General features: G+C 40.7%; 2 protein-coding genes across 2 annotated transcripts; one reads left to right on the forward strand and one right to left on the reverse strand.

Moving 5' to 3' along the window:
- Positions 1-597: 597 nt before the first annotated feature.
- On the reverse strand, positions 598-19,313 carry ELOC (elongin C). The gene is made up of 4 exons (XM_061995834.1): positions 19,218-19,313; positions 7,459-7,517; positions 5,223-5,366; positions 598-2,547 (listed from the first exon to the last, which is right to left on the reverse strand). Exons 2-4 carry the CDS (start codon positions 7,460-7,462, stop codon positions 2,357-2,359), a joined length of 339 nt encoding a protein of 112 aa, XP_061851818.1. The 5' UTR covers positions 7,463-7,517; positions 19,218-19,313; the 3' UTR covers positions 598-2,356.
- A 169-nt stretch (positions 19,314-19,482) lies between these two features.
- TMEM70 (transmembrane protein 70) lies at positions 19,483-23,771 on the forward strand. The gene is made up of 3 exons (XM_061995054.1): positions 19,483-19,982; positions 20,348-20,459; positions 21,720-23,771. Exons 1-3 carry the CDS (start codon positions 19,824-19,826, stop codon positions 22,166-22,168), a joined length of 720 nt encoding a protein of 239 aa, XP_061851038.1. The 5' UTR covers positions 19,483-19,823; the 3' UTR covers positions 22,169-23,771.
- The last annotated feature ends 52 nt before the right edge of the window (positions 23,772-23,823 follow it).

Here is a 23,823-nt window from a genome sequence, read left to right on the forward strand (position 1 = left end):
CCATGGCACTATCATGGAAATTGCACTAATTCCCTCTGCCCCCCTCCCACCTCAGAAATCTGCAGGTTAGTTTTAACAGACGGTGGTCTTGCAAATAGTGTGCTCTAGGACACTACTGCATTTCCTGAGTGTTCAAAGCTACTGTTATGATACATTAAGCCAAAGGAAAAACAATAACATTATTATTCAGAACTAAACCTGCTATTTTACCTTACTGCTGAAGTACAGAATCATAGACTACCATATATTTTAACTGGTGATAGTTTCATAATTTTTAAGAAGGGAAAAAAAAAAAAAGAAAAAGCACCTTTAAAAAAAAAAAAAAGACGTTATTTTTACTTCAATTTTAAACTTCAAGTAATTAACCTCAAGACCATTAAAAACAGCCAGAGAACTTAAGACTTGCCCAGACTGAAATGTATTTGGGACTAAAATATCAATGTCGGTATTCCTTGACCTTTTAGGGTATTTCTAGTGGCTTTAAGAAAAGCAGCATAATAGGATATCTCTGTTTTGTGTCATCTTTTAGTGCTCTTGAAAATGAGTTATTAACAGCACTGACCAGAGTGCTTAAACATAGGATTTCAGACAATTGCCTTGCAATGCACTTCAGCTTTATTGTGCAAAACCAATCTAGTCAATCAACATCCTCACATTAAACACAATAAATTGTGCCCAAGTATGTGATGTGAGTAAATGTCAGCTAATCTATCAACACACTGAAAAACATCAGCTTGTCTACCAAGCGTTGTTCAAGCCCAGAGTAGAATTTTATTTGACAGAACTGAACTCCTCCATGGGCAGACTGCATAGTCTATGTAAGTTACTAGTTTTGTCCAGAAAAATATCTTGGAAGTTTTAATTACACTGGTAAACAGGTTCAGAGAGTTTCAGCCTTCTAAATTCACCATGAGTTAACACATCAATAAAGAGGTTCCAGTATCTGTCGGTGGGATTTTTCCATGAAAGACCACAACCACTTCTTGATCAAAAAAGCTGAAGCATCTGCAGCTGATGGAAATAACTACATAGTTGTTGCATCATTGTTTTACGATGCACTGGTTTCATTCTCATTTACACATGACTTTGGCAGAAGGGTTCTTCAGGATGCAGCTGAAGAAAAAGCAACTTCTTGTATCAAGTTTAATTTCTTTTTTCCTTGATGGAAACTTGTTTAAAACACAGGACTGATAGTATAAGGGAGCTACCAGCAGGAACTACCAAGAGACATGTTTCACTCAGTACTATGTTAGTGGCTTGCCAATTCTTTTCCCCTAAAATATTTGTAAAAACATTGGAAATACCTATGAAATTTATAAAACAGCTCCTTAAACATCTGCTTAATGCCCTTTCCTTCAAATATAAAAGACTTCCACATTTCAGGGTCTTTTCCTGTGAATACAAGGGAGACATCAAGGAAGAGGTAAAAGATAGGATAACTGCTATCTTTTCTGTTGCTATGTTACAAAATGTAAATGAGTACTACTCTAAAGATTAAATACAGAATTTACATAACCAATCACAACAATCGAAATAAACTGTAACTGAAGCCATATAAAATCCGCATCAGGTCAAGTGATATTACATTAAGAATAACCTTACATGTTATACAGAAGATAATATACACTCATTGTAATAGTTATGTTTCCCCTTAAAAGCCACTCTCAGTACAATCACAGTCTTACTGTACAGACAAGTGACTGGAACATCTGTAGTTACTAATGGGGAAAATTTAGGTTAGAAAAAACAAAGAGTACCCAGTATGCCTTTGCTTAGGTCTATACTACCATTTAAATTAAAAGCCTTAAGCATTCTCCAACATACTCCACTTTCAACCTAAGTAGAGTATCGCTGCCAGGATACAAACCTTAGGGAGGGCACTTCTAATCTAGTTAGTATAGCTATGCTAAAAGACAGCTATCTCACAAAGGAGATTAAGTTCAGATGTTTAGAAACTTTAACAATAAGAGAAAGTTAGAAACTCTAAACAGCTATTCGTATTTAACTATAATTACCTTTTAGAGAGCATTAGACTAAGCTCCAGTATTTTCTATGGTCGTTGTATTAAAAGAAAGTTCTATCACACCTAAAGGATAAGGCATAGCCATCTACTAATTGGCATATTTGTTTATTTGTCTCAGTTTGTGAAAAGGTCCTTATTTGTGTAAGCAGCAAAACAAATTTCAACTGAATGACTGCTATATGCAAAAGGACTGAAGGCAATTGCCTCTGCAGTGAACTTTACAGTTCTCAACAGCACACACGCAACATGCTATCTGAAAAAAGTTACTAACTGAACTACATGTATTAAATACTGAAAAAAGTTTTACATTTTTTTAATTATAATTTATTTTATTTAACAATCTAAGAAGTTTGCAGCCATCAGAAGTTCCAGTGCAATTTCAGGTGCAATTGGGAATTCAGGAATCTCCGTAGAGCTGTTAGTATAGCGGACCTTGTAGGTGAAATACATGCATACTTTGGATAGGACATGGGATGGGATCTCTCTAAAATTCACCTCATTTGTCTCATTTTCTGCAAACTGTCCTGTAGAAAAAAAACAAAAAACAAACAGACAAAACACAACAAAACACAAGAACAAAACACCAAACCCAACGTCAGAATCTCAATTTACTAAAAAATGAAATGCTTTACTGTACTAATACAACACATGCTAGACTTGTGTAAGTGTCATGTTCCTGGGTATTTGATTCTTCAGTATAAAGCAGAGTGTTCATAACCCTCAAGAATATTAAAATCCCTTGCATTACAAAATGTTTATTTTGGCTGCAGGCCATTAGCAATATTCTGAACAACTACATCAACAGTATAGGTTTAATTGTGATGCTTGCTTGATAAGTGTGCTCAAATCTGTAGTGAGCTCAGCTCTGAAAGTTACAGTAACAATGTTTTTGTTTAAAAAATAATTGACAAAAAGAGGTATCAATACAAATTTCTAGCTGTCTTATCCACGGGAAAAAAGGGTTTATAGATGGTCTGTATCTGCATATGCAGACTTACCAGCAATCCCTTCTGTGATCCCACTAGCTTTGAACTTCTCTGTCAGTTTTAGACACATTTGACAGAGGGTTAAAACCTGAGAGAAGCATTAACTTCGTAAGCTGGGAAAACAGGCAGGCAGGAGGGACAGGGAAACCCTAGTTGTACTGGAGGAAAGGTTACATACCAGATACGTTTATGCCTATTAAAGAATTTATCCAAATCTTGAAACACAAGTGCATTTGAAATTAATTTTTGATAGTGACTATAAGCATGATGATGATGACTTGGATGATATGAAATAATCCTGTGATTAGTTCCCCAACATTTCTACTATTAACTTTGTCCCCTTTTTCATCACCTCTCTGGACCTTCAACTCATTAAGATCAGACAACACAAAACCCACTAATAGGTACTCCATATTCACAGGAGACCTAGCACTATTTTTATAAGAACCTCCTTCCAACTACAAAGCAGAGCTATTTACTAAAGTCTACACACATTTATGTAGAAATATCTTCATGCACGGAAGCCAGTCCAGCCTGAATTCTATTACAAGGACAGTAGGAAGCAACAGAAGAAATGTTAGCCTATTGGTAGTGTCACAGTACTGAAAAACTAACACTGAAACACACGTGTTAGAGTACACTAACATATCAGTGAAGTGATGATCTGCAAGAGTACACTTCCATGTGAGCCCACTTATCTTGCTAGCTTTTATACAAAATAGTCTTGAATGCCAAGTTCTTAACAGTCATTTCTCTAGCGCTCTAAGGAGGCTACTTCGCCTTTTGTTTCTTTACGTTGTTCATGGAATAAATTCAAAGCAGGCCTTGTAACTATTCTGCTTAGATGTCTGGGAAACTGACAGAGTGGATTATGCACAACAGACCTGCTATGTATTTTTAAATGCAACCTTTACAATGACAGCTGGCAGAACATTCGGTTAAGAATTTTAATTGCTCAGTTTGCCAAACTATTACTAAGTAATTAAAAATACATGTTAAGCAGATAAATTTATCCAGTAATCTCCCTTGCAAGAATCTAAAAGTGAGTATAAGATTGACTAGACCAGACCAGATCTCCCTGTAGCCTACTGCCCACCACCAAGTGGCCAAAGGTAAAACATACGAGGTGAGTATGCAGAAGAGAGAAAATGTGTTAAATTCTCCCCATTCTCTCCTCCACCTTTGCAGTCTTCAAGTATTAGTTCAAGACACTTCTTAAACCAGAGGTAGTGTCATACATTCAGTAACACATGAGGTCCATACGTTCACCTGCCCTCCTCTCAAACTTTAACCAACTTCTGTCACTAAGCTCAGGAACTCCTTGCCATATGATCCTGTGGACATGTTGTGGCCTAAACCTCTGTTAGCAGCTAGGTACCACACAGCTACTTGCTCACTTCCCCCTGCAGTGGATAAGGGAAGAGGAAAGGAAAAGTAAAAGCAAGAAAACTTTAGATTAAAAAAAGTCTAAGAAGCAAAAGGTGAGTGGAAGAAGAGAAAGGAAAAAAAATAACTGACACAAAGGTGGATTGACTGATGCCCAGTCAGTTGCCAAGCAGAAGATGGTTAACTTCCCTAACCCCCCTGGCTCTCCCTTTTTACTTCCGAGCATGACTTTACATGGTATGCAGTATCTTTTTGGTTAGTTTAGGTCATCTGCCTGATTGTGCTCCCTCACAACCTCTTGCACACCCTATCTGTCTATTTACTGGGTGGGGGGACGGAGTGAGAAACAGAGAAAGCCTGGACACTGTGTAAACACACCAAACATTGGTGTTATCAGCATTGTTTTGGTCACAAATCAAAAATACTGAACCACATGACATGCTATGAAAAAAACTGACTCCATACCAACCAGAGCCAGTACAGAATATTAAAAGTTTCACCATGGAGGTGGTAACGAAGAACTATCAACTGTTGTTTGTTTTGAACTTGACAGCTACACTTTTCATGTAATTAGTATCCTCAAGTTCTCATGTCATGGGAAACTAGTAAAGACACTGACAAGTCCCTAACTGTTCAAAAGCTGACAGAGTCCAATCATAGGTCTGGTTGCACAATACCCCATAGAGGGGTATTTCCAATGGAAATAAGAACTAGGGAAGATCTGGAAGTTTTCATTTATTCCAACTTTGACTCATTGCATGATATAAACTCAAACTGTCCAAAATTGAAAACAAACAATGTGAAGGTACTAAATCTTTTGTACCTACCTGGCCCACTCAACATGGCTTTTATTGTTCCCGATGTTAATGCATGCTCTCTTTTTACAATGAACTCATGGCCATCAGAGGATATCAACTTCACATACATAGCATCTGGGCCCTCACACCCACCGTATGTTTTCTCTTCTCCATCTACAATGGAAAACAGATTAATAGTTTCAGAACACAATGACTGATTTACATTGCTAAGAATGCAAGCTGCAGTCTTCTCTGTAACTATGCAGACTGAAGAACCCTACACAATCAGAAATATGACAGAAGCATTTTGTGTGTTTGAAGATGACTTCTCTGAAGCGCACACCAATCTGAAGTAAGAATTTTTGCAAGGGTAGAACTTTCTCTTATTAACATCTCTCCTCTCTCATTTGTCCATCATTAAATTCTGACACGATTATGTATATGTATATATAGAGATGATATTTTCCTGTAGATATTTTCAAGTGACTTGAACATACTATTGCTTCCCTCCGTAAGGCTATTGCCATGTTTATCATACTAATATTTAGTAAAAGTTACCTAAATACATATGTAATATTTAATAACACAAACTACAAGGAAAAAAAGCACTTTCTGAAGCACAGGTATGAATAAAAACAGTATTTTTGTACCGAAGAAATAACATAAGACTTATCCTCCCCCACTGCCCAGCCAGACCCAGAGACATAACCTACCATATTGTGACCTTTGGCTGAAAACAAACTACAAAAACACTAAATCCAAGGAAATTTGGAAATTCTCCCCATAGCAGTTTTGACCGCTTTTTCTTTTTCCCTTTGTGCTTCTGTGTCACTGCATCCCTGTTCTCTTTGTTTCTCTAGAACCCTTATCCCCCTTCCTTTTTTGTTTGTTCGTTTATTCTCTTCTGTGTTACCTTTATTAGTAGAAAAAACAACATTACCATTGCCACCACTGCACTGTTGACTCTCTGCAGTAGTAACAGTTTCTCCACCTTGCACCTGGCTTGTCTATTTAGGCAGTGTGCTCTCTGAGGTAGGAACCACTCACTATTTTGTGCCTGTATAGTGCTCATCACTTTAGGACACCAATGCACTAAGGAGACCGTCACTGTTGTTGGTCTTTATACGTTCCTGTAAACTCTCAAGTAATAAAGACTGCAGTAACATTAAAATATCATTTAAAAAAAGGTGTGTAACATTCTCCCCTCCCATATAAAATTCCTATCAAATTCAACTTGGAAAGTTAACACTTTCTTTCAGATAGTCTACATTCTGAGGGACTAACATAGCAAGTACTGCTAGAATTACATTAAAAAAAAAAAAATTTGGCACAGTACATAAGATTTTATTTTCAGGACAGTAATAATCTTGACAAAGTTAAAAATTAAAGTCCTGTAATTTCTTCCAGCTTGGAAAATCATAACAGATCTATACACTTCTAGAAAAGTAATATACTACCAGTATTTCACAATCATATGCAGAAGTACAGAAGATAAAACAGATATAGGCTAAAAACTAGACATTTGAGTTAGTATTGTTTCTCCTTCTGACAAAACAAAGAATAGAAATTACATTAATTATATTACAATAAGTACTTTGCATCATAGCTAGTGTTATAGCAAATAACATTCCTTCAAGCAATCACATTGCTTTGTGAATTTGAAGTTAAAATTGAATCATCATGTAGTTACTGCCAATTTTAATAAAGCAGTCCTAGGGCCAAGCATGCTAAAATACATTCAGAAAAAGAAAAAACTCAAAATCTATCCAATCATGTTTCATAAATCAGTCACTTGTAGAGGCATCCACGACAGTTTCAGACATTTAGTTAGATCACAATCAATATAATTTATCAGAAATCAGTCTATATTTTGATCTCTTAGCCATAATTCAACATGTTGATCTTAGTTAACAATCAAACAAAAAAAATATTCAAAACAGTACATAGTTAAATTTTCCCGTCCACTATGGAAAAGTTTAGTGTTATAAAAGCCTATTTTAGCATGTACATTTTCAACATAACACATATTAAGCAGGTGAAATTTACTGATCGATGTGCTCTGAACAAGCCTTTTGACAAATAACAGTCACTGAGAAAATCCTCCTAAAAAAACTTGCTAGGAAGCTCCCTGAACTTTTGAGACTAAAAGAAAAGCAGTGATTACATTGACATTTCAAGTCCTACAATCCACCACCTCTACTGACGTGACAGAAAGCGCTTCACATTATAAGAAAAACAAAAAAACCCTTTAAGATGATGAACTTACCCATTCTCTTCTTATTAAAAAAAAATTCTTTTCAACAGCAGCTTTTGCAATAGGAGCGTCTGAAAAAACACAAGTGGCAATCATTTCAGTCAGTAGTACAATTTCTTAAATCAGTCTTCACGTTATCATAACCACTCTTCAGAAAAGAATCTAACGATACACAGCATACAGTGTTGATGAGCATTACTTTTTGAAAACATAACATTTTAAAACTTGTCTTTGCTGTCCAGAGATCCCTACAATATTCAAGAACATCTAAATTTTAGCTGACTTTGCAAGGAAGTTATTCCCCTTAAAGTTTTCAAAGACCGTTGACTAACTTTGAGCCAGAGTTTTTTCAAGAGCCTTAAGACTTTTTTATCAGTATGGACACCATCCATGCAACATTATCGGACAGGTAAAGAAAGCAAGTTTTGCCACACTGCAAAAAGAACCCAAAAAAAAGACTGAATGGCTTCTCTACAGCTGGAAAAAAAAAAAAAAAAAAAAAAAAAAAAAAAAAAGAGAACAATTCACTATGATATGAAGAGAAGAGTGGTTGTCCTGCAACTCAGAAGGACTTTGACAAGCTGGAGAAAGAGGCCAACAAGAAGCTTATGAAATTCATAACAGAGAAATGCAAACCCCTGTGCCTTGGGAAGAATTCCCCCAGGGAGCAGTACGTGCTGGGGCCAGCCAGCTGGAAAGCAGCTTTGCAAAAAGAGATGGGGTGCTAGTGGGCACCAAGTTGAACATAAACATGAGTTGGTGCAGCAAAAGCATCAGCAGCACCCTGGGCTGTATTAGGAGAAGCACTGCAAGCATGTTGTGGCAGGCAGTCCTGCTCCTCCACTCAGGACCAGTAGGACATATCTAGAGTACCAGGTCTAGCTCAAGGCTCTCCACTACACGGCAGACTGAAATGAGTCCTGCAGAGGGCCACAAAGATGACCGAGGGACTGGAGCATCTGCCATATGTGGAGAGGCTGAGAGAACTGAGGTTGTTTAGGTTGGAGAAGACAAAGCTCAGGGATCAGTCTAATCAGTGTGCAATGGCCTCCAACCTGTCCTTCACAGAGGACTGACAGTTACTGATGAAGCCATCAGTGTCACCTAGATAATCTACTTCAGACATTTAATGTAGATATTCACATGGTAAGTTAGCAAGAGGCTTCCACATCCAGCTTGCCACATATGTATTTTGCCATATGAATGAATCCAAACAGTTAGAGAAACAGAAGCACTTATTTGCAAAAGAAATTGATTATGTTCAGATACAGTATCTGATTTTTTACTCTTAACTGTATCTCTGCTGTGGAAAAGAAAACTTGGGAAGAGAAATTCCACCCACTTATCTACTGTCTTAAAACGTCAACAACCACTCTCCAAACATTAACCCAGCACAAATCAAGAAAGATTTCCCAGATGATATCCAGAGTTGGGGGCAGCAAAGAGACTGTTAATTATTCTGACATTTTGCATTGTTGGTTCGAAAAGCAGTAAGCAACAGCAGAGGCACAAATAGATTACTCACTAGAGAAGGACCTCAGAGGGGCAAGTGTGTAAAACAGAACAGAGACTTCCAGCATTTATGGTAAGAGTTTAACAAAAAATGTAAGCAAGTTAAGAAGTGTGCTGCAAGACTTAGAGGAAGTTTTGAAGAAGATGCAGCTGTTTGCTGTTGCAAATAGCTTAATTTCTCAATGGCACTTTGGCACCAATTTGTTCTATCTACCTTTTTTCATAACTACCAATATGAAATAAATAGTCTGAATGTTTCCTTCAACTTTTACAAGGCAGAACTTTGTTATGTAAAAACTACACAAGCATAATAAACAGTTTTTAATTGTCTGTGGAAAACTGAGCAAAAAGCACACATCACCTACATTCTTTGCTGTCTTAGAAAATTATCTGACTTTACAGAGATATCTCGTAAAAGGTACCTTTTCTCTAGCCATAAAACCCCTCCCTACACTCCAAAAGAGTAGTGAAACTTTTATGATCTATAAATAAAAATAAATTAAAAAAGAGAAGTTATATTGTTTTGTGGAGGTACTGGTGACAATAAAATGTGCTTTGGTTTCCAATACAAACAATGCCACTAAAACAGGAACAAAGAGTGGCATGCAAATACATTAATATCTTGCAAGCTTGAAAGCATAACTTGAGGAGGCTTATACATTGAAGACTGAGTACTGAAAAAAATGCTACACCAAAACATTAGAGCTGTCTCAAAAAATTGAAATGAGCATTTTAATAAAATCAGAAGAAACATGCTATCATATGATTAAAGGAAAAATATACAGTAGTTAACACTTGAAGAAAAACAATCACCAGGCTCTGTGATTTGAATTCAATTGTACTAAAAAGGTAAACTGGACAATAATGCAGCAAGCACTAATAGACTTAAGACATGCTGGACTAATCCACTACTTCAAAAATTAATTAGTCATTTTCTTAAAAACAAAAGGAAATTCAAACAAGATGAAATCTGGACCCATTAAATCATCAGTTTAAATAAATATAAGAAGAGGGTGATCTTAAAGTAAGAAATAAATTTTCTAGAAGAATACAGTATGATGTTGCAAATAACTGGACTAGAAAAGAACTACTAGTTCCTCCAAAAATTATAAATTCTAATTACAATAACTACAGAAAGGAGCTACTGACATGACCTGTTGTATTAAAGAAAAATTAGTCTTGCTTACTCTGCTTGCCAAAATAAAACTGGAATGAAGATAAATACAGTAATTCATTAAAAGGATAAAGATCAGAGAGGGAGAAGTATGCTAACATTATTCCCCAGTGTAAGTCCAACAAATGGATATAAATTTAAAAAAAGAAACAAATACAATTAATAATGCTATTTCAGAATCCAAGTTTGTTTCCATAAGTAAAAGATGCAGAAAGCCTACTTGCTTTAAAGGAAAAGATGTTCTGTGTTCCACTACATGATGCATTCAACATGTAAGCAAAGGATACACTTCAGTTTCACTCAGTTTCTATTCTGATATAAAAATGTATAATTAAATCCAACAAAACAGTGCCAAACCAAAATTAAAAATATAATCCTGAGTATCAATAGGATTTATTCCTGGCAAAACATGGATGGCACAGAGCACAGAAAAATTTTAAGAGTCAATGCAACAATAGAGAATGAAAGAAAACCAAGAAATCTGGGAAACTTGGAAAACTTAAAAAAAAACCCACTAATAACCTGTTATCTGTTGGTTCCTCTTCTGGATGACAAATTGTTCAGCGTGTCATGACACTTTACAAAGATTAGAAAATATTTCAGTTTAAAATTATTATTTTGTAAACAGCATCTTCTTCCCAATATCTACACTCAGGTTATCTGAGATAGCATTAGTGTGATCTTGCACAAGCCACAGATTATCTTTTCAGCCAATCTTTCAAAAGTTCACAGAAAAATAACCAAACAGCAGAAGAAATACACAAAAAAGGGCACATAAACCATGTAATATTTGATTTATATATTTTTTATAGCAATCTTGATTTGTTATTTAACTTCTCACAAAACCAGAAAAAAATGTACATAGAAAAGAAATTAGATTAAGGATGTAGAAATCCCTCCTACACACAAGTTATTTTAGAGATGTGATTGCCATTGCAAGGCCATGATGACTGAGACATGGTGGGACAGCTCACATGACTGGAGCACAGTCATGAATGGCTATGGGCTATTTAGGAAAGGCAGGTCAATGAGGTGAGAAGGTGGAGTTGCTCTCTGTGAGAAAGAGCAACTGGAGTGTATTGGGCTCTGCCCAGACTGCAAAGAGGGGCAGGTTGAATGTTTATGAGGGAGAATTAAAGGGCAGGGTAGTGTGAGTGATACTGTTGCGGGAGTTTACTACAGGCCACCTGATCAGGAAAAGAAAATGGTTGAGGCCTCTACAAACAGCTGAGAGCTGCCTCACAATCACAGTCCTACGTCCTCAAGGGTGACTTCAAACACCCTGATATTTGCTGGCAAAGCCACTCAGTCAAGCACACACAGTCCAGGAGGTCCCTGCAGTGCACCGATGCCAACTTCCTGTCATGAGTGGTTGAGGAGCCAGCAAGGAGAGGTGTGCTGCTGGACCTTGTGCTAAAAAAGAGAGGTCTCACTGGGGATGTGAAGGCTGGGGCAACCCTGGCTACAGTGGCCATGAGATGTTAAAGTTCAAGATCCTGTGTGGAAGAAGCATTAGGATTGTGACTCTGGACTTCAGGCAAGCTGACTTCGGCCTCTTCAAAGACCTGCTTGGAAGACTCTCATGGGATAGGATTCTATTCATGAGGAAACTCATGGTAGGAGTGCTGAAGAGAGATAGTCAGTCTTCAAGCACCACTTCCCTCAAGCCCAAGATCCCCACAAGTAGGAAATCGGGACAAGGAGGTAAGAGGCTTATGTGGGTGAACAAGGAGCTACTGAAACAACTCAAGTGGAAGACAGAAGTCTATGGAAGGTGGAAAAAGGGCCTGGTTGCTTGGGAAGAGTATAGGAATGTTGCCAGTGCATTCAGGGATGAAACTAGGAAGGCTAAAGAACTTTTGAAATTAAACTTGGCATGGGACATAAAGAAAAATAAGGGCTTCTTCAAGTACATCCATAGCAAAAGGAAGATTAGGGAGAACGTGAGCCCACTGCTGAAGGAGGAGGGTGTCCTGGTGACAGAGGATGCAGAGTAGGCCTAGCTAACAAATGTACCCTCCTTCAGCTTTTACTGCCAAGACTGGCCCTCAGGATGCACCTACGAGTGCTGAGGGAACTGGCTGATGTTATTGCTAAGCCACTCTCCATTATTTTTGAATGATCTGGAGCACAGGTGAAGTGCCTGAGGTCTGGAGGAAGGCCAATGTCAGTTCAGCTTTTAAAAAGCCCAAGAAAGAGGACCTGGTAAACTACAGGCCAGTTAGCCTCATCTCCATTCCTGGAAAGATGATGGAACAACTCGTCCTGGATGCTATTTTTAATTATACAAAGGAAAACATGGTTATTAAGGGGAGTCAATATGGATTCACCAAGGGGAAATCCGCTTGACCAACCTGATAGATTTGTACAACGGCATAACTGGCTCACTAGATGAGAAAAGAGCAGTGGATGTCATCTACCTTGACTACAGTAAAGACTTTCACACCATCTCCCATACCATCCTCATAGGAAAGCTCAGGCAGCGTGGGTTCAGTGACTGGACAGTGAGGTGGAACAAGAGATGGCTGAATGACAGAGCACAGAAGGTGGTGGCACAGAGCCACGTTGGAGGCCTGTGGCCAGTGGGGTTCCACAGGGGCCAGTTCTGGGGCCAGTCTTGTTCAACATCTTCATCAACGACCTGGATGAAGGGACAAAGTGTACACTCAGCAAGTTGGCGGATGACACCAAACCGGGAGGACTGGCTGATTCCCCAGAAGGCTGTGCTGCCATTGAGTGGGATCTCGACTGGCTTGAGAGTTGGGCAGAGAGGAACCTCATGAGGTTCAACAAGGACAAGTGCAGAGTCCTGCACCTGGGGAGGAACAATCCCATGCACCAGTACAGGCTGGAGATGACCTGCTGGAGAGCAGCTGTAGTGATTAAGCCCTGGATGAATGCCTTCCAGTTGGAATATCATTCCCCCTCCTAAACTGGACAGGGGAGAGAGAAATATAAGGAGAGGTTTGGAAGTTGAGATAAGGACAGGAAGATTGCTCAGCAATTAGTGCTCCTGGCAAAACAGACTCAACTTGGGGAGAAAAGCTTTGATTTATTAAATGAATCATCAGAACAGAGCATAGAGATGAAAAATAAAACCAAATTTTAAAACACCTTTCCTCACCCCTCCTTCTTCCCAGGACTCTCCTTCCTGCCCCCTCAGCAGCACAGGGGATGGGATATACAGTCAGTTCATTACAGACGGACTTTGCTGCAGCTTCTTCTCAGGGGGAGGCCTCATCTGACTTCCCACTGCTACATTGTGGGGTCCCTCCCATGGGAGACCGTCCCTCATGAACTGCTCCAGCATGGGGCCTCCCACGGGGGCAGCTCCTCACACCCTGCCCCAACATCGATCATCCACCAGGAAAATAGTCCTTCAGGTATCAACTGCTCCAGCCTGAGTCCCTCACAGGATCACACGTCCTGACAGTAAATCTGCTCTCTGGCATGGGCTCACAGGCTCCCAAGTCCTGCCAGGAACTTGGTCCAACATGGATTTCCCACGGAGTCACAGCCTCCTTCAGGCATCCACCTGCTCTGGCATTGAATCTTCCATGGGCTGTGAGTGGATCTCTGCTGCGCAGTGGCCCCCATGAACTGCAGTGGCACAGCTGCCTCACCATGGTTTTCACCATAGTTCACAGGGGCGTCTTGCTTTCAGGGCCTAAACACCCTCCTCCACTCACTGTGGTGTCTATGGAGATGTTTTCACATTCTCACTCCCTGTTGCTGTTGCCGTTTAGCAACTGTCCAGCAACTTCTTCCCCTTCTCAAATACGTTACTCATAGAGGCATTACCTCCATCACTAATTGGCCAGGCCTGGGTCAGGTGTGGGGTCCATCTTAGAATTGACTGGCATTGGCCCTATCAGCTACAAGGGAAGCTTCTAGCAGCACTTTGTTTAAAGAAGCCACACCTGTAGCCCCCACTACTACCAAAACCTGGCCCAGGCAAAACCACTACAGCAGCTTTGTGGAGCAGGACCTGGGAGTTCTGATGGACAGCAAACTGAACATGAGCCAGCAATATGCCTTTGTGGACAAAAAGGCCAATGGCATCCTGGGATGCATGAAGAAGATTGTGTCCAGCAGGACGAGCAAAGTTCTCCTCCCCCTCTGCCCTGATGAGGCTGCATCTGGAGTACTGTGTCCAGTTCTGGCCTCCCCAGTTCATGAGGAACAGGGAACTTCTGGAGAGAGTCCAGCACAGGGCCCTCAAGATGAGCAGGGGACTGCTACATCTTATGAGGAAGGGCTGCTGGATGATTGAGAGAGGGATCTCATCAACACTTTAAAGTACCTAAAGGGTGTATGTCAAGAGGATGGGGTGGCATTTCTTCTGTGATGTTGTGACAGGACTAGGGATAATGGACATAGGCTGGAACACAAAAAGTTCCACTTCAACACAAGAGAACTTCCTGTTAGGGTGAGGGAGCCCTGGCACAGGCTGTGCAGGGAGGGTGTAGTCTCCTCTGGGGGTTTTCAAAACTCGCTTGGACACATTCCTGTGTGACCTGATCAAGATGAACCTCCTTTAGCAGTGGTGTTGGACTAGCTGTTCTCTACGGTTCCCTTCTAGCCCCTACCATTTGGTAATATCTTGTGTGTATTAGTAAAAGGAGTGTGGAGGGAAATCTGCACATTTTGGTTTTTTCATTGACAACTGCATGCCCCTAAATATCCAGTAACAGGTTAGAAACAGGAAAGTCAAGTGACCTGATATATTTTCTTACAGTGTATTTTCCAGTACGCTATTTATTGAAAAAAAGTCACTACATTTTTCCTCTGTATAATGAAAACAATGTAAATGACAAATTTGCCACAACAATATGAAAAAAGATACTCAGTGAGATTTCGAAGATGCCTGGTAACTACCTACATTTTAATTTTTTTCCAATATTTCACAGCTGCCACTGTCTGACTTCACCGAAGACTACAATAATGTGGCAGAACGGAAAAAAAAAAAGCCAAGTTGTCTGAACGCTCAACTATTTGCCTTTTTTTATTGTACATTTCTGACCAGATTATTTCAGACTCCTGCAGAGAGCCACTAAGTTTGGTTCAAGCACATTTAAGTACATTCACAATTCCATTTCCCCTTCAAGAAGCTTATGTGGCATTAACAATTAGGTAGCTCAGCTTCCTGCCTTTAATCTCAAAAAAGCACATCTATTAGGAATTATTGTTCTCCTGGCTTACCTCCTTAAAAAAAAAAAAAAGCAAAACTCCATTTGATAAGAAAAAGATTGTATGAAACAGATATGCCACTTTTAAATTTAATTGATTAGAGAGAACAAAATGCAAGTAAATCCGATGAATTTGGCACAGTCTAAAAAGGAAGCTCCTGCTGCAGAAAATATAAAATCCGTGTTAGAGATAAGAGAACTGAAAATTTTCACAAGATGCAGGAACATTTACAACTATGAGGTAGAATATAGCAAAGTATAAAAAAAACGGTAACCAACCCAACACAAGGTAAGTGTTCTGGTTGGCATACCTAAACATCTTAGTCTTCTCTTTACAACTCTGAGAAAAAAATATTACAGTATAGCTAGTTAAGCTTAATCTCTTTCCTGCTCCTCTTTGAGCACCAAATACAAGAAAAAAAACCCCACAAAACATATCTACGACCCTCCCATCTCACTCCCAAAGCTGCATGCTCATCTCCCAAGCTTCCTAGAACTTCCAGAGGATCCTTTCCTAGTATATCTTGTATGTTGACGAAACTGAAATAGACTTGAAGAACATAGGCTAATTTAACTGAACACATGCAACCACTGCACAGATTCCAGGTCCCTGTTGCTTTATTCTGAGTAGCACAACAAAAGTGAAATCTATGCAAGCATTTCAAGCACTCAGATTCTTTGATCCCACAGAAAACTCTTTAAAAAACTCTGATTATGGTCTAAGGAAACTCAAAGGGCTTCCAACTCATTACTTGTGCAACGCACGCACACGGCTTTTGCATGCTTCAGCTGGTGACATTTCTCTATTCTATGCTACCAATTTTTGGAAATTGTGGGACAAATAACACAAATGCCTTCACAGTTCCTAGATTAGTTTAGATGTCACATGTAACATCTTCTGGGTGTCATTTGTATATTATGAAGAGTTCATCAGTAAACAAAAGCTGTTGTGTGTTAAACAGTTCCTTCCTACTGTTCATTCCTAAATTCTAGTCCCATTCCCTTCAGTTTAGAATTCATTGTTCAGTACACATAAAAAAATAATTATTGTAAACAAGGATTGATGCATATTTAGAAAAAAAACATGAGGGGAAGCAGGTATGGTGTGATTTCCAAATCAGCTGATTTGGAAATACTACTCCATAGTGAACAGAAGTAAAATAGGCAGTGAAGTTCAACTGTTTAGGGGCACACTGAAGTGTGACAGGAAGGTATGATATTACAGGCAAACGCTAGCTAAGATAAAACAGGAGATGAGGTAGGATATATTGTGTATGGAGTATCAAAGACCTCGCATAAGATGCTCTTTTTCTATCTAAGGAAACTTTCTTTTTCAGTAACTCCTAAAAAAGTTCTAAGGAAAAAAAAAGGACAGGGAGGTGTTATTGTTTTCTTCCTAACATACAGTAAAAACCCTGTAGTGTACACCTCTTGCCATTTGGTGAAAAAGAGCTGCTATTACATAGAAAAATTTTACAAGGTGAGGATTTCTGACCTCTTGTTCTAAGCATTCATAAAAAACTAACATTCTGCAAACTACCTCGTAATGAAGACAACTGAACTCTAAACCTTTTTATATGCAAAAGAACCTGTCAAAATACATCAAAATTATTTTATTTTCATGTGAAAAACCCACACTTTGATGAGAAAACTTAAGGGTTTCTTGTAATACACACTGAGAACTGCAAAGACAAACGCCTGAAGCTAAGTATACTTTTGTAAGAGATTCATTTGTCCCCACACAAGGCATAAGGGACAGTAGAATGAACACAAACATATAAGAAAAAAAAAAAAGTTGTGAGATAGAAGGTACCTCAGACAATCAACTGATCCCCTTGCTGTACCAATATTAAGTACTTACATTACATGAAACTACCTAGATTTGTTCATCACTCTAGTGCAAAAAAAGTAAACTCAAATGAGTTTTTATCTGATATGCAGGAAAAAAAATTAAACACTGAAATGATGAAGGTTTCCGAAGATTATTTTTAACCTAACTGGTTTTGCTAACTTAGAATCACAGATCATAGAATCGTTTCAGCTGGAAGAGACCTTTTAAGAGACCAGCCTTTGTCACAGCCCTACCAATCACTAGACCATTTCCCCCAGTGTAACATCCACCCATCTCTCAACTCCAGAGACAGTGACTCCACCACCTCCCTGGGCAGCCTGTTCCAATGCCTGACAACCCTTTCAGTAAAGAAATTCCTCCTCATATCCAGCCTGAACTTCCCCTGGTGCAACTTGAGGCCATTTCGTCTTGTTTTATTGCTTGTCATTAGGGAGAACAGACAGACCTCCACCGTGCTACAACTTCCTTTCAGGTAGTTGTAGAGAGAAATAAGGTCTCCCCTGAGCCTTCTTTTCTCCAGGCTAAACAGCCCCAGATCCCTCAGCTCTTCCTCATATTAGACATGCTCCAAAGCCTTTTCTAGCTTGGTAGTCCACCTTTCAATCCTCTCCAGCACCTCAATATCCTTCTTGTAGAGAGGGACTTGCTGATGCTAACTTGTAAACTGTGTCTGCTCATAGGTAAAGCCATTTAAGTATTAACCGAACTGTGTTCTCTAGCTTGCAAATTGTGTCTGCTTGTGGACTGAAACTTTGTGTAAGCTTATCTGAAGACTTAAGGGACCTTGAAAACCATGGAGACCAGATGTCTGCACAGCAGATAAACCTGCAAGAGACAGTACTAATGGGAAATACTAGTGATAATCCCATGGACATGTTAAAAGGCTGATCTCAAGGTATGTGTGTTACCTATGTAAAGTTGGCAGTCAAGGTATTAAAGAAAAACTAGTAAACACTCCCCTTCTAAGTAACTCTGTGATCAATAAACATTATTTCTCACCCAACAATTTTATTTTTTGTCCTTACTATGGCAAAAGAAGGAAACTGGAGCACATTCAGAAATAAATGCATAAAACAGTTCTCATCTTACAAGTCTCTCACCTATTTATCTGTGCTTTTCTGTCTTGCTCCCAAATTACGATCTTCAGCACATCCAGTAAACAGAAGCCCTATGACTATGTCTGCCTACAGCACAAGGCTTAACTCCCAATCTACAGGATTAAACACCTTTTATGAAGTTTCTGCACGTAGTATTACATGGTTTAAGATTAAACTGGACAACACAGTTAACTGCTAGCATCACCATCATTTTTTCATACATATATGAAGCCATAAATAACTTACCAATGTTCAAATTCCCTTTATATTAAAGCAGAATCTCATTCTAAGAGATACATGGTACTCAAAACCTTATATTTCTGACTACCTGTAAGGGTATCATCTTTTCCTGTCAACTTTGCTCTGCTTCTATTCGTCGACCGTTACAGTTAAAGCACTATAACCAGCACTTCTCACCTTGGCTTAACAACCCCTGGGAGTGCATCCTAAATTCTTTTAGTCTTAGTTTTTCCCCTTTCTAGGGCTTGGACGTCTTTTGTGATGGAAAAAAAGTTTAAGAACCGTATTATATTAAAACCCCGTTCCGGAAAGCCCCTTTCCCGGAGGCGCTTGGATTTCAAGGAGACAGACAGCTTACTTCCCGCGCGCAGAGGAGACACGCGCCCTTCCCCACCGTCTCGGTAGGGGGGCTCCGACCTGGCACCGCAGCCCTCCGGCGGCCCCGTGCCCTGCCCTGACTTCACCAAGCCGCTCCGCTCGGCGCCCAGATTGCCGATCCCGGCCCCGGCCCCGGCCCCTGTCGCCTCTGGGACCGCGGCGCGGAGGGCGAGGCCCACTCCCCTCTGAGGGGCAGGCCCGGTGGGGAAGGGGGGGGGGGGGGGTCACCTCCTTCCCCGGCTTCCGCCCATTGTGCTCGCTCGCTGGCCCGCCCTCGACTGCGGCAGGGTCTCCCTGCCCGCAGCAGAGCCGTCGCCGCGACCACTCACCCGTCAGCGCCGCTCCTCCGCCCCGCTCGCAGGGCCCCGCCGCGTCGGGCCACAGCTGCCTCCCGAGAGCTTCCGGCAAGGTCACAGGGCGCTTCCGGCCCGCAGCCAGCGCCTCCCCGCGCCTGGCCGGTGCAAGGCGAGCGGCGCCCGGCTCCCGGCATGCCGCGCGGCGGGCAGCGGCGCGTGCCGGGGCGCGTAGTGCCGGCGGGCAGGCGCCGCGCCGCCATGTTCGGGGTGGTGTGGGGGGCGTGAGGGGGGTCAGGGGCCGTGGGGGTCACGGCGGCTCCCACCTCAGAGCTGGCGGTGGCCGAGGCAGCCGAGGGCCAGTTTCCCGGGCGGTAGAGCGCGGAGCTCTGAACTGTCTCGGCCCCGCCCGGTAGTCCTCAGGAATGTTCGGTGCTAGGGGCACTCTCCGGGGTCCGCCTGAGCAACGGCGCCGGGTGCGGCCGAGGCCGCCCGCGGCAGCCTGACGGGGGCGCCGAGGAGCCGGCCGGACTCTTCCTGCTGGCGGAACCAAAAGCGCAGCGCTGGAGGCTGGTGGGGGTTGTCGTCGGGCGCACCGGCCTGCGCTGTGCCTTCGCCGGCTGCTGCAGGAGACGGCTCACCATGCTGCCGCTGCTGCGGGCTGCCGCCTGCCGCAGCACTGCCGCCGCAGCCCCGGCCTCCGCCGCAGCCACCGCCTGGCTTCGGAGCGCCTCATGCCGCGGGTTCCCAGCTGTCTGCCGCCGGCGGGCCGCCCTGCCCGTCGCCGGAGGGGCACAGCAGGTTCTGTGGGGTGGGGCGGACGAGGGCGGCAGACCTCAGATTCATGGCTTTTTTCCTTGCGAAAAATGCCTATCTAAGGAGGGAGCAGAATACGGGCGCAGAGACGGCCCATGTCTCCCTGCAAAGCTATGTGTAAAATGATCACAAGTTTAATATTCGTCAGTGGGGTTGCAAACGTTTAGTGATTTTGAATATCTAAATGGAAAATTGTTAAAACAGACAAGCAGTATATTAGTTGGGGTTTGTGGCGTGCTTTGTAATATAACCCAACTGTAATCCATAATTTAAGATGCTGGAAATAGGTTAGGGGCAAGGAGAAACTACATTGGTACTGATGTTGCTTATGTACTGCTTTCAATTTTCAGGTTACATCTTTTCAAGGAGCCGCTGTTCGAAGCCTATGCACATCTGCTCCTCATGAACACCCAGAGCATGGAAGATTAGTTTATAAAGGAAATTTGGCAAAGGCAGTGTTAGGTATGTGACTTGAAGTGATTTGTATTTTTTATGTCTTGGCTTTATTTTGGGGTTTTTTTAGTAATGTTTAGTAACATTAAAATGTTAGTTTAGTGTTTAGTAACATAAAAATGCAATGTTATAAAAATGCATTTTCTGCGTTCCAACTCTGTTAAAACCTCGATACTCTGTACAGAAAAAAAAAAAAAAGTGGTGATGCTTGGTTTCTGCTTCTGCACTTGGGTGTGCAGGGAGTTTTGCAGGCACTGTACATCTCTGTAACACCTCAATCTGCTTATGCTTTTCTTGCAGCCTTTGGAATGGGTTACCCACCCCAGCAGCAAATAAAGACTAGCTATAACTCCTATTTACATTCTGTCTGAAGTAGACAGATACTATGATGAAATGCACTGTCTGTGATGAGACTCTGTTGATCTTGCTGCCCAGGGAGGTGGTAGAGTCACCATTCCTGGAGATATTTAAAAGATGCATAGATGAGGTGCTGAGGGACATGGTTCAGTGATGGCAGTGTGAAGTTAGTGGTTGGACTCAATCTTAAAGGTCTTCTCCAACCAAAATGATTCTATTATTCCTTTGAACAGTTAATACCACAGTGACCAAGTGAAAAGTATTCTGTTGGATGTGTTCTGATGTGCATTTCTGAAATACGCCTTAAGGAAGGTTTGCTTTAAGACACTTCTTTGTCACAGCTTCTTAGACTACTGATTCTCATGGTGGTTTAAGGACTATGGATGATAACACTGGCTACTATCTTCTAAACTGCTTGCAATATAGCTGTGGAGTATTTGCTAATGTTGAATTACCTGGGTTTTCTAAGGACTATATGGTGAGAGACCAAGCAAACTTCTTGGTAATGTGCACGCTGAGTGACAGTGTTAGTTGTTGATAAAAAGAGAAATTGCCAGTCATATCTATGATGATTACCATTATGTGTGTCCATGACTAGAGTCAAGTTTCTTTTGAAGTTGGTTCCCCGTCTGAAGTAAAAACTTCATATGTGTATGTAATAGCTACTACCTGACTTAGGTAGCCAGCTGTCAGGTTTGATATGCCCCATTAGTACATATGAACAAACCAGGACAGCGGCAAGAAGATAGAGTTGAAATTTCAATGGTTTCTTTGTGAGCTTAATAAAAACCAGGAAATGGGCTTTCAGTAACCTCAGCTGTTCAAGAAATGCTGTTAATAAGTGGAGGCAGAAGCGCTGTAATTGTAGAGAAAATTGTAGTCGAATATATTAACCTCTGATTTCTTACGCAGGTGTGAAGTTTTTCTCTTACTCCACCAGTATTTTCAACCTGTTCACGATGCCCTACATCATGCTGAAAACGGGTGTTGGGTTTGACAGCCTGCTTGGCCAGGCTGCCTTTTATGGGGTGGTTGCGTTCTTCACATTTGTGACGCCAGTGACCTTGCATGTCCTCACCAAAGGCTACGTGGTTCGACTCTATTACAAGGATGAAGTGGACACATATACAGCCATTACATACAATGCCATCTTGGCAGAAAAAGCGACTGTGTTCCACCGGAAAGATGTAAAGATTCCAGACATCAGCAAGATGTTTACAACATTCTATGCTAAAACAAAATCGATGCTTGTCAATCCATCGCTTTTCCCGAATCCCCAGGATTTTAACCATCTTATGGGCCATGACATGTCTTTGTATTTTGACTTTGAGGAGGAAAAGAAAACTGGTGAAACAAAATAGTTACAAGATAACAAATGCCACTATCATTGTTCCTGGTGCATTACTGTAAATGTGAAAGAATTTAAACTTCTATTACACTGAAGTATCAGATAGCTGGAGTTCCTCAGATGTATTTTGGAATGTATAAACCTTTCCCTGTTTTTTAAAAACTTGTACACAATGTAAGGTTCTCATCAGAGTTAATGTCACAAAACACAGTAAAAAAAATATTCTTAGATCTGTCTTGTGATTGTTTGTTCTTGGCTTGGTTTTGTATTGCTAATTATCGAGGAGAATTGTAAGATGCCTGGGTGATGCAGCACTCTCACCTTCTCCAAGAATGAAGGAACCATTCATGCAACAAAAAACATCAGTGCTCGTTATCTGTCAAATACATGGTTAATCTTTGAAGCCCTAGTGGTTAATTGTATGTAATGAAAAAGACCAGGGTTTCTTGTGAGTGCTACTGGTGGTATCAAGTGGGTGGAGATGCCTTTCACTTCCCTTTGTGAGAGCATTCTTTGTGAGAGTAGCCAGGAGGAATGTTTAGAAAACAGACAGGTATTGTTGCTAGTTTCTGCAGCAGCCCCAACCTCGAGGCCTGCAGGCCTCTGCAGAAAACGTGGAGAACAGCTTCCTCGCAGTACTCTCCAGTTACTTGACTTCAAGTCCCACTGGAGCAACGCTGTCCCGAGAGAACAGCAAGCAGCTTCTCTTGTGTTGGTTGTAGGGGAAACATCTGAGCATGAGATTTGCTCTGTGGAGATTTCACTGAAAAAGGCTGCTGTATTTGAACTGATATAACGAAAATACTATTGACTAGTGGTTAAAGTGGATTCTGTCAGCATTTAGGTAAGGGTGAGGAAGCAAAAGGGAGTATCCCACAGAGTACTGGTTAGATTTTGTGCCTTTAAAAAACATACATCTTGATGTTGCAAAGAACACCACCTTGAGCTCAAATAAAAAGAGGATTAGATACTTTTGTGTGACTAGACTGATTAGCTTTGCACTCTGAATATGCAGAAATTGAGTTTAAATATTTTTAGCCATTTGTCATGTAAACTGATACTTGTTTTCAAATAAGGAACTAAATATCTTGAGGCCTAGAAAATAATTTAAAAATTCAAATGAATCCTTTTGTATTAGCAGTGCCCTATATAATAAGTAAATATGGTACTTGCTACTAATGAAATCATCTTGATACTGCAAATGAAATAAGATAATTGTAGCTACCTTTCCCAATATTTCCTAAGTTCTAACTGAAAAAGAGTATTTAAATGCCTAAATGTCTTCCAAGGCTATTGCAGTTTCCCACCAGAGGACCCTATAGATCATACTAAAACATCAGTGTTTTAAAATGTTATTTTTTTGACTGTTTAAACTGCTCTTGATGTATTTGCTGAGTAATGAAAAACCATCCCATCCAGACGTTACTGAGGCTTTTTTTTTTGTGTTGGCACAGCTATAATTTTAAAAGCCCAATCTAGCCCTCTTAAGCCAGTGTTGCTTCATAGGTAACATTAATACTGAAAAAATATTTCTATAAGTGATATTGAAGATGTAAGGATGGAAACAAGCAATTCTGATCACTCATTGTACTAACTGCCCTAATTGAAATGATGATTTACACCTAATTAAAAATAATATTTACATTCTTTCAATGTCTGATGCTTTCC

The sequence above is a fragment of the Colius striatus genome, chromosome 4 (assembly GCF_028858725.1).
Source record: "Colius striatus isolate bColStr4 chromosome 4, bColStr4.1.hap1, whole genome shotgun sequence".
Taxonomy (NCBI): Eukaryota; Metazoa; Chordata; class Aves; order Coliiformes; family Coliidae; genus Colius; species Colius striatus.